Source organism: Pelecanus crispus, chromosome 1 (genome assembly GCF_030463565.1).
Source record: "Pelecanus crispus isolate bPelCri1 chromosome 1, bPelCri1.pri, whole genome shotgun sequence".
Taxonomy (NCBI): domain Eukaryota; kingdom Metazoa; phylum Chordata; class Aves; order Pelecaniformes; family Pelecanidae; genus Pelecanus; species Pelecanus crispus.
Window position 1 is genome coordinate 122,757,870 of NC_134643.1, and position 15,135 is coordinate 122,773,004.

At 37.5% G+C, this 15,135-nt stretch overlaps 1 protein-coding gene across 5 annotated transcripts in view; it reads left to right on the forward strand.

Annotated features, from left to right (window-relative positions):
- The window catches only part of ITSN1 (intersectin 1), a 108,949-nt gene that overhangs the window by 83,944 nt on the left and 9,870 nt on the right, over nt 1-15,135 (forward strand). For all 5 annotated transcript variants that reach the window (XM_075722848.1, XM_075722863.1, XM_075722840.1 and 2 more), the window contains 2 exons: nt 3,854-4,045; nt 14,140-14,261. In XM_075722848.1, the coding sequence (XP_075578963.1) occupies nt 3,854-4,045; nt 14,140-14,261 (314 nt within the window). The remainder of the gene's footprint in view (nt 1-3,853; nt 4,046-14,139; nt 14,262-15,135) is intronic.

A 15,135-nucleotide genomic window follows, 5' to 3' on the forward strand; every position in this document is an offset into this window, starting at 1 on the left:
TTGGTCTGTATGTTTATGGTGGTGGTCCCCCAGGTATGAACTGTTGAGTGCTAAAAAGCCATCTGTGACATTACATCTTAAAGAGTAAAACATTCAAATTATCAGTCCTGTTGTTTGCACTAATTGTAGTAAAAGAGTTTGTAAAGGTTCAGGATGGTCCCATGAGCTTAGCAGTTGAGGCACCTCTCATTCAGAACCTTTTATTTTTCCCAAGGTGAAGTGTGAGAAAACCACTCAAATGAAGATGTAGCTTTTTGTCCTGTATAGCTACTTATTTTAAGGTTTATGAAAGGATACAATAGTGATAGACCATTATATTTTTAAAGCTATTTGTCACACCTTCACCCCAGGGAATAACAAACAGTCCTGTCAGTCTACTGCAGGGTATAAAGCCAGGCAGTAGACTGAGAACAAAAAGTTCATTCCTTGTGACTGTTTCAGTCTTGAACCATTTTGGGCTTTTGAGTTGGTGTAGTACTAAATAAAGAAGATTCTTATCAATCAAAAACATGTAGAATTAATGTATTTTCTTCCATAAGCCACCCAAAAGACATGATGTGGTTGTCTATCATCTATTTGGATTTAGTTGGGGGTGGCAGGAGGCAACAGCTTGCTGCTTCCCCAGGCCATTTTTTGATTTTTTTCCTTAAAATTAAATAAATATTTCTAAATGAAAAATGGTAGTGAGCATAATTTTCTCCTTTAAATATGAATGAAGGATTATCGTGCAGTTTATGGAACCAGAATAAAATACTGAGGTATTAGTTTCATGTGCCATTGGTATAAATAAAAGTACCATATCAGAGAAGGGAAATGTTATAAATAGTGCTAATTGGCTCCCTTGATAGTAGTCATAAAGATGCAGAAAATCCTATAAAGACACATGAGTTTGGGTCCTGCAGTTAAAATGGTAGCTCAGCATTGAGACACATACTTTTACAAGGCAACATGATAGGATTTTTTTTTTTTTAGATTATTTCAGGTTTGACAGCCTGTGACTTTTCACACGTGCTAATAAAACTTTTACAGAATAAATTTTTTAGCACTTTTTTCATTGCCTACAGAACATCAAAATCTTAATGGCATTCATTTTTATTAAATTCAACTTTGTTATAGACCTTTCATTTCAGAGGGTGAGGAGAAGAATCTTGTCTTTCCATTATGATAGATGGCCTCACTAATTGTGTGGTTAATGTAAGAAGTTAAGAGGTTAATGCTTGAGAAGCATCTTCATAGCGGAAGTATGTTGGTGGGGGGGACTTACTATAGCTAAAGACAAGGAAAGCCTCAACAAAACCATCTACAAGGGTTGACTAATACCCAAAGTGGTGCATTGTGAAGGGTCTGAGAATGTGCCATTACTGTCTGGGTTTTGAAGGTAGGGGATCCATCAGAAACTATCATCAAAGCCTCTGTTTCTTTTGTCATTTTGTTTTGATGTGTATGCTTTCTGTCTGCCATACTGTAATGCAAACTGCATGACTAAAAACTTTTTTTAGTTCTGTTGCATGGGCACTTTTGCTTTATACTTTGAGGTTTTCTTAATTTCTGACTGCTTTGTATGTGTTCTCTTCTAAACTTGTGTCATGAATATGTCCTTCCTGGTGTTGTGAAATGGAGAGAGCTGTTACTGCTACTTGTTGGAGCCAGTCAGGCGTAAGGAAGTTCACCATACAGGAGTAGCGGGAAGCATGTTTCAACCATTCTGCTTGTTTAAAGAAAGACAATACTATAGATTGTACTGATCATGAGCATTGCATAAGAACCTGGATTCCCTCTGCCATTGCAATAGGGCTAGTATTAATCAATAAACAATCTTTCTAAAAGGAAACAAATGGCTGAAAAGCACAGGAGCTCAGAGAAGGTAGGCTTATAGCTTGCTTCCGTAGTTAATGGCTTTTGGAGTTTAAAGTAAGTGAAGAACTTTCTTGCTGGGACTACTACAAGAGCTTCCTATATAGGACTAAGGTATATTCTAAGCTTTGTGACCAAGTGTAAATAAGATCAAGATGAGGTCACTGCTTCAGGTTCAATTGAGGAGTCCTATCTCTTCAAGAATTCTCTTAAATTACCTCATCAAGTTCAAGGTGATTCTTGGGATCCCGTTGGACTCTTTAGATATTCTGATGATACTACTGGACAGCACCCAATTTCATAAAGTTCTCTGAAGTAGAAGAGAATGATCTGAATGAAAAATTCTTGAAAGAAATTAACTCCAGAATGGATTACAAATCTGTTAATGTACATATTGTATTCAGGTATGGTCTAGCTTAAAATTTTATCATTCTTAATGTTAGTAATAACCTGTAAACTTGTAACAAGAGTGCTGTAAAACAGATTCACAAGTCTTTAAAGTGAAATATGCACATCAATGGTGTTCACACATTTGAACTTGCGTTAGCACAAAACTACTTAAAACAGGAGTACACCATAGTATACATTTCTTTAGAAATGTCAGGTTATCTCCAGTATGCCAGGAAAATGTACACTTTGGTTAGTTGATGTGTTAGGTGTGACAAATGACAGTGAGTGCCCACTTATTTTTATTTCTAATTACTATTTTTTTTTCCTTTTGTAAGTAACAAAGGTAAATATTGAGATATATGCAGAGGTCTTGTTAAATGTGGAGTTTATTTGATTATGATGTTTGTGAACAGGCAAAAGTATTAACTAAAAGGAGTTGAATAATTTCCAAAATACAAATTCCAAAACGAGAGAGGAGCCATTTGACAAATTCAAATACATTGCTGGCTGAGTGCAAGAATGAAAATACAAGAAAATTTTAGGCTGAATATAACAGAACCTGACAGCAAGGCTAATTAGATAGAAGTCTTGTGTCTTAAGGCAAAATACCAGAAGCCCTGTGACTTGGCATATAGAAAACATCAGAGAAATAGAGAAAATTATTTATTTAAATAAAGAGTCCTGCTGCTTTAGAGAATTAAGAAAACTGCTGTATAATTGACCAGAAACTGCTGTATCCTGAGAACCAGTCAGACTTTACGAGTTTCACAGTAAGGAAATAGAATACAGGCTGCTAGAAGCAGTCCTGTGGTGCCAGAAGGGCAGCCTAAATCACCTAGGATGCTTTTTGTTTTTCTCATCCTTTCCAAGATCTTTGTGTTCCTCATGCGTCAGTGGTAGTACAAGGATATCACCATTGGTTTTCTCTTAATTATAGAGGTGTGCTGAGCATGTCTGGTGCTAATTAGAAAAGAGTGCCTTTTTCAGGCTTCAGGTAGTGGAACTTAAAAGTTTCCCAGACTTGTCTGTCCATTGACCAGTTCTGTTGGAAAAGGATACTTTTCAGAACAGGTTGGTGAGGATGCAAAATGCTATTTTTATAAATGTACCACAAATTCGGTGCTTTTTTGGGCACAAAATATGTATATAAAGTGAAAGAGAAGTGTCAATAGAAAGCTAACATCCTTGAAGTGTGTGACTTCTTGCTACAATTTCAAGTTTTTCCAATCTTCTCCTACTGTTTGTGCACTTCCAAACAAAAATATCTTGGGTACGGTTCCAGGCAGGTTACCCTGTTCTCAGTTTGCACTGCTGTGCTTTGCCCTCCCTAGTGTGATCCTGACCCCTCAGAAAGCTGACTGAGAGTGCAATGCTGTTAGGAAAGTCTTCGGGTTTTTTAAATCACTTTGAGCCAATTTGTTGAGGGCTCAGCTAGGCACCAGTACAGCGGCACAGGAGAGAGGCGCAGGACCGTGGCAGGACTGGTTCAGATCAGCGTAGTGTCTTGGAACTATACTGTGACATCTGTAGTGTTCGTAGCTGGTTTATGCATAGCTTATGTTTTGCTGAAACGTTACCAGTGCGATAGACCTCTTCCTTTATCTTACAGTGTGCCAAGTAATTGGCATGTATGACTACACTGCACAGAATGACGATGAGCTAGCGTTCAATAAAGGCCAGATTATAAACGTCCTTAACAAGGAAGACCCAGACTGGTGGAAAGGGGAGGTGAATGGACAAGTGGGTCTCTTTCCATCCAACTATGTGAAGCTGACAACAGACATGGACCCAAGCCAGCAATGTAAGTGACCCTCTCTGCTGCCATGCTGTGATTATTTGTTTAGTACGTTAAGATGAAACATGCAGCATTGCTGTGATTCTGCTGTGGTTTGCAGAACTCAAAGCTTCACCACTGCTGCACTTGTCAAAGTCTCTTTGAAGACCTTCTGTAATGCAAACCTTATTTTATGTTTGTTTTATTTTTAGTTCCCATCCCCTTTGTAGCATGTTACCCTTTATCATTTTTGCACCATGCTGTTTACATGCCTGACTCATTTTCCTAGCTTGAATTTGCTCATTGTTTTGTTTTGCTTATGTGTTGTTTTCCTCCTTTTTCTAGGAATCATATGTTGTCCATCCCCCACTCAGGCTTGAAAGTCCTCAAAGAGACCCACTATCCCATATCACTGCCCAGAGGGATGATGGGAGATGCAGCCTTGATCATGTGGCTTCCAGCATGATCATCTACTGCCTTCTGAGTAGAAGAACACACTGCAGAGCAGTTTACCTCATTTTACATTAGTTGCATGTAATCGCAATGTTTGAGTTAATTACCTACAGATATAGACGCAAAATTAAAATGAAACAAAAAAACACAAAAAAATCAGAGGATAGTGGGTCCTTTTGTGGCTTTCATAGTTACCAAACTAATTTTTCCACCTTTGCACAGGTGCTTTCAGTAGTTTTAAAGTTATTTTTAAATATGTATTTTAGCCTTTTAAAGGAAAAGTATAAATTAAATTTCTTCATTGCGATTTTGTTTGTGCAAAAAGACCCACTATCAAGGAATGCTGCATGTGCTATTAAAATTGTTCCAAATGTCCATAAATTTGAGACTTTATGTATATTTCTTTTTTATTGTTCACTTGTCCAGTGTTGTCAATATGTCTTCTTTTTTTTTGTTTCTTTTCTTTTTTTTAATTACAAAAGAACAGAAGGAGTTAAATCAGTTTAAGGAACTTTAAATGTGCCCAATTACAGATGAGGTATTTTGTTGTAGTTATTGTACTGTATGTATCAGGTGTTCCTTGTTGAGTGTGTAATACATTGTGGAGAGAAGAAATTAACTTCCTTCCAATGCAAGAGATATTAACCTTGCATAATGTTGTTATCCCGGTTATGTTAATTTTATTTTGCACATTACTTGTAGCTGCATACAGTTAGAAAACACCCTGGTTTGTGTTTGTCTCAGATGTTTTGGTTTTTGCATTTTCGTACCACAAATCAATAGAATGCTACATTCATGTGGGATTTGAGAATTAACTTCTTTATTTTCATCTTGGTTACATGAAGTTTAATTTCTCATTTTTACTTTCTTATGACTATGGAACAACACATTTTGAACAATTAATTTTCCTGACAAGAAAGAATGTATAGAAATATCTCCCTGCAATTAATTTCCAGTGTTTACATTTTTTTAAACTAGACTGTGGAATTTATACAAATTAATATTAAATGGAGCTTACAGTCAAGTTTATGTAGTAGATGTGTTGTAGTTAAGCCATGTTTGTCTTTCCAGCATTAGTTACCAGCTCTTGATGAAATGCCTGGTGCTGTCAGTGCAGAAACCCTCTCTTCCCAATGCCTCAAGCACAATATAGCCGTTCTACTAATTACTTTACCATTTAGTTATGTTCTGCTTTATGTATTTCATTTATTTCTAAATTTCATGCTGACAGTGTTGTAGCGTTTCTAATCCTACCCCATCTCCCTCCTTCTGACCCGTCATGCAGTGCAAAGAACAAGTGAAGCTCCTTATTCAATTGCACTTCAGTATTTCATCAATATGAATGTAAATTATATAAATATATAAAAACCTGCAGCTTTAACAACTGTAATACAGCCTTTAAAATTAGTTACATGTATAGATAATTAAATTCTTCATATAAAAGATAGACTAAAATGTGTTTGTTGTCTCGTTGCTGTGTACACACAGAATTCACCAAGTGGCATTAGTGCATGTAATGAATTTGCCACCAGAATAGCCTGAAGCCCACCTGTTTAATTTCAGAATGACACTTTTCTTGTTTCTTTGAATATTGTCTCAATATAATAATCACAATCAATCTGAGCAATCTGCAACCTTTTGCACCTTTCTTTATTCAGTGCTTTCTACGTGTTACAAATCAGTTGATATTTTTTGACACTATACTGGTAGATGAATTAAGAATACTTTGTTGTTGTACTATGGGTTTACATTGACTTAGGCTCTGTGTTTTATGCCAGAAGCTCTAGTCTTAAAACATGCACAATTGCACAGATTTTCTTTCTTTTTAGGATAGTATTTAATATGCACAAATTTTTCATTTACCTTTGTGCCATTAAAAACAAACAAACAAAAGTTTTCTTCTCTACCATAGCCACTTGCTGGAAAACACTCTGCCTGGTATGACAGAAATTGACCAGAACACACTGCTTGTAATTTTCAGTGCCCATTGTTTTGCTTACTGAGAATGATGTAGCCAGATTTTACTCCACTATTGCAGTATTTTGTGCATTAAAATGTTATTTTAATGAAAGGGTATTTCTGTTTTCCCATAATGAGCTGTTGTGCTGAAAGATTTATAACTCGACTAGAAGTGTTTGTCCTAAGGGACATTTTGGTTTTTATGACTTCAGGCCAGAAACATACTTTCTCTACATATTGAAATATTGGCAATACTTTGGATATAGGGGATTCAGATACTGCTTTTTTTTTCATTAATTCAAGTGAGAAGAAAAATAAAGCTATTATAATAATCTGCAGGCTACATGTTTCCTAACATGCTGCTTAAAAGTGCTGAGAGTGATGGCTCATAAAAGATTGTCAAAATCACAGTGCTCTAAAAGTTCTTGGGGTCAGTTTTCTGCTGAAGTGAAAAGAACAGCCTGAAGCTGTCCCTCTGTAGGTGTGTACACACACACACAAACACACACAAATTGTGCCAGGACTCCTCAGACAGCAAGCGCTGTGTATTCCTCAACAGAGCAACAGCTTGATCAATCAGTCTATTGTTGAGAATAGTTAACTCACAAAAACCTCAAAACACATTTAGAATGTCCTAGACAAAGATATTCAAACCACTGTGGCTTATGTCAACATACATTGTTGAAATACCTATAACGTTTATTTACTCAATTATTAAAGTTCTTAAGTGTACTACTATAGCTTGGTATGGTAGTGTTTAATCTTCCTCATAATCAGTTATTTCCCTTGAGTAGCAGGGAACAAGATATTGCACTTACTCTTTCTTACCTGTCTGGATTTTTGTCTATATATACATATATATGAGAAAGGGATTATGAAAGCAATTCTTTAATAAAGAAAATGGACTATTTCCATTAAAAAAATAGTTTTTCAGGGTTGTGTCTCAATCCAGTTTTGACCCTCTCTCCTCCTTCCTGCTTCATCTGAAAAGATCTTTAACCTCCTAAGGCACACAGTCCCCTCCCAAAGCTGCAGATCCGGACTGCAGCAAGCAAACCTATTTCCAAAAAATGCTTGCCTCCTGTGATGGAAATGTGCCCACACTCTTGTTTCTTCAGTTCTTGAATTTGTGGCTGCAAAACCAACAAGCACTAGTTCCAGTCAAGGCAGAAACAAGATTTTCATAGACAAAACTAAGAAACCATTCACATGCTTTTTGATTTATTTGTATAGCAGCCTCACTGCTGCCTAGTCAATTGAATGCATTCTTTATATTCATTTTCATTTGTGAAGTACCTTTTCCCTTTGCACAGGAGCTCAGGAAAAGGAGCTGTCACTTGAGGGATGTAGAGAAGACTGGACTTAGAGACCACTCCAAGTGGTGGTGGGTTTTTTTGTTCACAGTTTTTCTGTTTACCTTGAGAAGAATTTTCTCTGTATTCATCTGCTGAGGAATAATTTCCGTGAATTTTTTTTCATGGGATTTGTTAATATCGATTCCAATGCTTTAAATCTGTCCAAGACAACTGAGACTTTAAGATGCAGGTTTATCAAGAGTGCTTTGCTTTATATTCAGAATCAGTTTTATTGAAATCTCAATTCTTCTGGAGCTTCAGTGGTGTCTCTTTCAGTCCCTGTGAGCTCACTGAACACATTTTAAAATGGCCTATTACCATAACCTTCCCACAAGGCAGCAAAATAACTCCATGTTCTGTTTTTGTTCTCTGGTTTTATAGCAGTTCTTTGTGATTATTGACTCCAGATATTTAACTTCTTGTTAAATAGCTCCTTATGTGCAGTCCTCTTCTGATGACAATAAATGGCTTATTTTTAACTGTTTTTTAGACAACTTCACTAAGTCCAGGGACAATATAGCTCAAATATTATTTAATTGCAAGCTAAGTGCATGCACACAGACGACTGGATAACAAGCTGCTGCTTAGCTAAATGGAGAGTGCTAAGGTGACCTTTTGATTCCAAACCCTGAAAGAATGTTTTCAGAAGGTTGTCCTGGATGCAGTTAAAAACTTAAATTATTTTCACAAAGACTTCATTTCCCGTGTGTAGACTATGGGCTTTTGTGCTTGTTGTTTGATAGCTTGCAAAGGAGTACTTTACCATGAATGAGGATTCATTTTGAGTTATTGTCCATGTGAGGAGAAATCGTGAGAGTTATCTTAACTATCTGTTGTAACCTAGTAATGTTAATGGTATGTGTAAACATAATTCTGATATACACAACAAATTTCTGTAGTTTGTTGCAGCAAGTTTCATAGCTGTTTTGTTCACCTCTCCTTTCCATACATCTTAATTTGGAAAGTTCTTTTAAAAAAATGAAACCCAAGAAGTACCCCTGTAGTGCTCCTCCTCAGCACAAAAATTCAGATTGCAATGTCTTCTTAGAGCAGGAAGCTAATTTGAATCAAACCTGTAACTCTTCTTCCGTAACTTTTATTAATTCTGTGGAGCAACACAGAATAAGAAGTCAGATTCTAGAACAAGTTCAATCTTGTGGAATGGTTTTATTTAAGCATTTCATGGAAAAGGTAGCTGTTAGTGTCTATTGGTGGAAAGATGTTTATACTCGAGGTAGCTGTCCTACAGCGAGTGGGCACAGAGCTTTTAGAAGGTTCTGGGTTCCCTGTGGCCTTGCGGTGCTCCTTGATCACAAGCTTTGCTCCATTTTCTAGCACAGGTTTCTCATTTGTTTCTTCGTGCCCTACCCACCTTTTTGAGTCTGACCCCTTGGCAGCAGCTGGCCCTAGCAGCAAGAAGGAAGCTCTGTGCTTATATGCTGTTCAGTTCCCGACTTCAGCGTTTGGTCTGTCCAGGTACCGGTTTGTACCCGCAGAGTACCGCCCTGATGCTGCCGGCTCAGCTGAGAGCCACCAGTGTACAGCTGTGAACTGGTGCCAGCGCTCGCAGAGTGCTAGTCTGAACTGGGCTCAAATCAGTGTCACAGATAAAGGTTTTCTGTGCTCTGGCTGAGACGGCTGGAACCAGATTCATGTTTTCTCTGCCGCGCTCACACTGTCAAGTGCAGTTTTCTCGGCTGAATTGTTTCTTATGTTGGAGTATTTCTGGATCCAAATGAGTGTTAAAATAAATCTGGTTTGATTCCTTCACTTTAATTCTTTTTTTTGGGGGGGAAGGCCTGAAGCCAGGAAAGATGGTGGCTGGAGGTATGCTCAAGAAAGTGAAAAAAATAATAAAATACTGTATTTTAACTTTTAGAATACTACATTTAGTTACCACATTTCTGACTCCAAGTGAAATATCTATACAGTATCTTTATTTTTGCCGAAGACAATGTAAAATTGGACCGTGCAGTTCCTTCAGCTTGGATCTGTGGCTGATGCTCTTGACTGATTTGCTCTTACTGTACTGTAAGCGGTCAGAGGGGCTCAAGATGGGTCCTGGGTCATAATTCAGAGGTGAGATGTAAAGTTACCTGATGTGATATAAACAAGTCCAGGAATCGGTTAACTCAGCCAATTTCTATTTTTAGGTGCATCCATGCCCTTACACATAGGATTTTATTTTCCCCAGGCAGACTCTGGAAAGGGACTGGTAGACATGTTCTGTTTTTTTCTGAAAGGATTTAGTAGGTTTCCTTCCCAAATGTCTCACCTTTCTTCTTTGCCTCCTTCACTTGGTTGAGTACTAAAACATTCTTTTTCATAGAAACTAAGGTATTAACCTAAAACGCTGCAGAAAGATTTTGCTATTGCAGAATGAAGATGATGGTAGTTTATCACAAATGTACATTGTTGAGGACTACAAACCTTGCCTTTAACACTCAGGCATGTTCTAGAATTTAAAAAATTTAAAAAAAAGGAAAATCAAAATTGTTATGAAAGATCCTTGAGTCTGTTGCATGGCCTGTGTGGACTGGCAGTGGCAGTTCCTCCACCTGATAATGGCTGACTGGGGTGAACAGGAGGAAGAGGCACATGTGTTGGTGGTGACTGGTCTTGGCAAAAACAAAGTAATGCTTAATATTTTGCAAGTGGGACTTTTGAGACTTGTTTCTAGATCCTAATTCTACCCATCTTAGAGGGAAACCCTCTGCTCTAACAAATGGACCTACTGGTCCAGCTGAGAAAATCTAGACATGCTGAAATTGTTGAAAATAGCTATGAAATGGCATATTGCATCACAGAAGCTTGAGATGGAGAGATCTGTTTGATCACCAGACTCTGCTGTCCTCAGCAAAAGTTTGAGATAGTGTCTCAGTGGAGGGTCCATCCCACAAGATATTTATGGGAAACATTGGTTGCATCTGAAGCTAGTTGATAAGAAGACTGAATGGTGAAATGCTGTAATTTGAGTGACAGAGTGCTATCAGGGTGCCAGGAGTGCTATTTCTCCCTGCTTAAGGTTTTGGAGGAAAACTGTGACATAATTTTTTACTGCTTCTGGTTCCCTGAAATAGAAAAGATTCCTGTCTACTGTGATCTTGTCATTATGGACTGGGCCAGCACGAAGTTTACAGTGAAATCTGGCTGTTACATTGTTTAGATAATCTCCCCGAGTTAGAAGAAATCAGATGTTGTGCCCATGTACGTAGATCAGGGAGTTCCACAGCAGAACCTTCCTTCTGAAAAAGCAGTGTCTCTTGTGCGTTGCTTTCAAGCTTAGTGCTTAGCTTGTAAGACCCATATTTTCAGGGCTGACTTTGTAAGGAAAAGGAACAACAAGTTTACTTCTTACAATGATATCTGAAATGATTTTTGACATTTCTAGAATCTCTTAGTCCTACAGGCCCTATGGTGATAGGAGGTCAAAGGACGGATTTCTAGTTAAAGCGTTTGTATGTAGGTTCTGTAAGTCCAGACAGAGAAACCAGTCTGGTGAATGTGTGCAAATGCCTCTGCTTGGGGTCGTACTGGTTATGCAATTAAAAAGGGCAGAAATTTGCGTGTTCACCATGCTGTGAACATACAAAGTTAGCTATTGTAATGTCCCCATCCTTTTCTGACTTTACTAGATTGTTTGTAGCTCAGGATTTAAATTCAGCACCGTCCAGATGGGATCCAATACTCTACTTTCTCAGAGCAAGAGAGAAAATATGAAAGAATGGGTCACTCAACTGAAAAGTCAAAAGCCAGTGCTTGATTTTAAGTACCTGAATGGCTGTTTGCATGAGGGACTATCTGTGTGCTTTAAGTTAGAAACATTAACTAGTTCTACGCTGAGGTAAGGTCCCGTACTTCACCCACAGCAGAGCTTTCCCATCTGTCGGTGGAAATGTCTGGTACCAAGGGTGCTTTCTAGCCCCTAGCAGGAGTCTCTTTTAGCGAATTGAATTCATGAATGATATTATTACAGCTGCAAGTGGAATTTGGATGTTCATAAAAGTACTTTGCACAGTACTTTGGCATCCATGAAAAACTAGCTAGAGCCCTATGGCCTGACATTTCCCCTTGGAAAGGAACCCAGTTCCTCTTTGGCATTTTTAATACAAAGACAAGGAAGATCTTAGTACTTGTGCGCCTCATGAAGAAAATCCTTTATCAGAAAAGTGTCTTCTGCATGATATGCTCAGATTGAAGCAGGCTATTTTCCCAAATATTTAGTATTCAAAAGTAGACCATTTGCTGGAATTCAGAGTAGCCCATTTACGTCCCAGTTGACTGGCTGTCAAGCTAGCCGCTAAAATATATTATGATTCAAAATGTTAAATGCTTCGCCTAAAAGGTTGGTGGTTGGAAACCACACTTCAAACCAAGGTCATCAGCATCTTTGAACAGTGAACTTGCCCAGTCTCTGGAGAAAAAGAATTAAACAGTTTGTTCACTTTTAACGAAGCTGACAGTGCATGGGGAGAATGAGTTCTGTTTATTAGACCCTGATTTACGTGGTAACTAAGAAAATGCTCTGAAAGCAGCCATTTATTAAACAGAAATGAAACTTTTGGCTTTTGAAATGTGCCTAGTGCTTTGATTATTTTGGCATAAAATTTATAATTCTCAAAACCTAGTTTTTATTTCAAGCAGAGTTTCAATTGCATCTTCTAAAGGACTGCAATGTACTGTATCTCAGAGGAGCATTATCAATATGCTTATGCTTCCAATCTGATCTGTTCTCAGCTTCTTAGTCATAAAGGAAAGTACCTTGACTGACTGTATCTACTTTTTTTTTTTTTTTTTAAGTCAAATCTATCATTACCTTTTCAGGAGCACAGGTTAGTTGAAGCAGCAGTTGAAGATAGTCCATGAAAAACTTAATGGTGATACATATGGACCTTGCTAGTGCAGAATCAGCTCCCGAATTACATTACAATCTAAGAATTAACTGTATATGCAAAGAACTGAAAGAGCTGTCTGGGTTGTGATGTGATTAGGAGCATTTGGAAACATCTGATCAAAAAAACCCTGTCAGATCTCAGTAGGCTGGTGTCATTGTTGATGCTTGTGAACAATGTAAAAAAAAGCCTTGACCATTTTAAACCCCATGAAGGTCTCCTTGAATATTTTTCAGTCAGAACTTTTTCCATAAGGAAAGTCTGTTTCCATGGGGAATATACGGAATTTGCCCAAACTTCACTGAGTATTCTGGGAAAGAATCAAACTGAAGAATTTTGATTGTGTAGAAACAGTTGTAAATAGTGCTTTTTCACAGCAAAATGTTTTCAACCTGCTTGAAAACACCTTTGCTTTTTGAAACGTGTTTTATTTTATGCAGAAAAGTAATAAAAGTAGCGTTCAGAGTGAAACTGGAAGAAAACATTCTGCTTGACAGTCTCAGAAGAATTTAATTAAGCTCAGCTGAAAAATACTGACTTACAGAAAAAATTGTAATGACATGTTCTGTTCTAATTCTGAATAGAAAATAAAATTTGAGGTTCTAGAATTTATACAAAATTCTAGTATCTGCAAAGGATAAAGACAGGGGAGGTGTTTTGCAAAAATTAAAGGACAAAACTGGTGGGAGATGAGTTCTTAGTTAAAAACTTCACATGCTTTTGAGGAGAAAGGAGAATAATAGAAATCCTTTGGCTTGGCCTATAAATTAGTGAAATCTGTGGATTGATCTCCACTGACCTTCATGTATTCTGGCTCAAGTCCTTCAAAAATTTAGAAGCAATTTTTAATTTAAGTGTGAAGAACTAAATAATCTCTGCACGACCTTCTAGATTAGGATGCCTACTTTGACTAGAAGGATAAAGGCTAACCTTGAATTTAGAGTATAAATAAGCTGAAATTCCAAAGTGTCCATCAGAGCATTAAGGTCACTGTAGCGCTCTTTCCTAATTCTGTTCCCTTTTAGGATATCTCTATACGTTCTTTGGTAGTAATACCAGAGGAAGTCTTCGCCCCCATTCTTGTTAACAGCGATCCATTTGGGGATTTGTTTTACAGTGTGGCTCCAGTTGAATGACACCACTAAAGAGGACAGTGAACTTCGGAGTGAGGTTGGGAATGGGCAGGTAGCAGTGAGGAGGACTTTTAAGCTTTGCCACCAGAGAAACGTTATCACTTAGAAATGGCCTTGATTAAAAAAAAAAAAAAAAGGTGTTATATATAATGTTTTGAGTCACAAAGAGATGAAGCATTGTTAGCGTTGTGCCATTACATGTGCATAATTATTAAGTGAACTGAACAGGCAGTAGTTACTGTTCATTAAGCCTTACTTGAACTGCTACAGATCTGAATCAATTTGCAAACAACCATAAGTAAAATCTAGGATCCTTTTGTGTTTTCCAGGGTGTGCAGACTTGCATCTTCTGGATATGTTGACACCTACTGAAAGGAAAAGGCAGGGATACATCCACGAGCTCATTGTTACAGAAGAGAACTATGTAAATGATCTGCAGTTGGTCACAGAGGTAAGACGGCACAGCAGCTTTGGGAGCAGGTTTTAATTGCTCATCTTTTTGAAGTAAATCAATAATTTCACTGTGCAAACTCATTTTATATCACTGCTGTTTCTGACTTCCTAGGGTTGATCTGTATTAAATTCTCATCCATCTATCTATCTATCTATCTCTGTAGATATGTGCATGCATGTATGGGTGTGGGTGCAACTAATGTTAAGCCTTTGTGTTATCATCACCAAAACACCAATGTTTAAAGTATCATTCTAGTAAACCCTTTTTGCTCCTGATTTTGAATGTTTATTTCTCATGTATAAGTTCTTAAAGCTTGAAGCACATTATGTGCTGGTTTTCACATTCACAGTGGCACTCAATTAAAACTTGCTGTGATTTTCTTTGAATGTTACAAGGTACATCTTTTATGTGGAAAAAAAGGGAATTGGTACAGGCAACTGACTTAGACAATTCTTTTGACAGAGAGGGAAAGCCCTTTTTTGAAAAAGAGGTCAAGATATGCAAACCTGAGACACTAGCAGATAAATCTCAACTTCCATACAAGAGTCCAAAGTAAAATGTATTTTAAGTTGTATTATCAAAGTAATCCTGGGATATTTTGCAGGAGACCTCTGACTAAAATTCCCAAGTTTCAAACAGATTATCCAGGTCATACTTAACACCACTGACACAAATTTAGAGTATTCTCTTTCAAAGCCATACATCACGCACAAACATATTATCAGGGAACACTATGGATCTCTAGGGCACAGCGCATGTTTGAAGTCTGTTCTACTGAGAGTCAAGTGCTACTCTGATGTGAAGTTTTCTCACCTCCAGACTAAGGAAGTGAGCATCATCAGTCTTAGTCACTTTGATTATACTTACCACA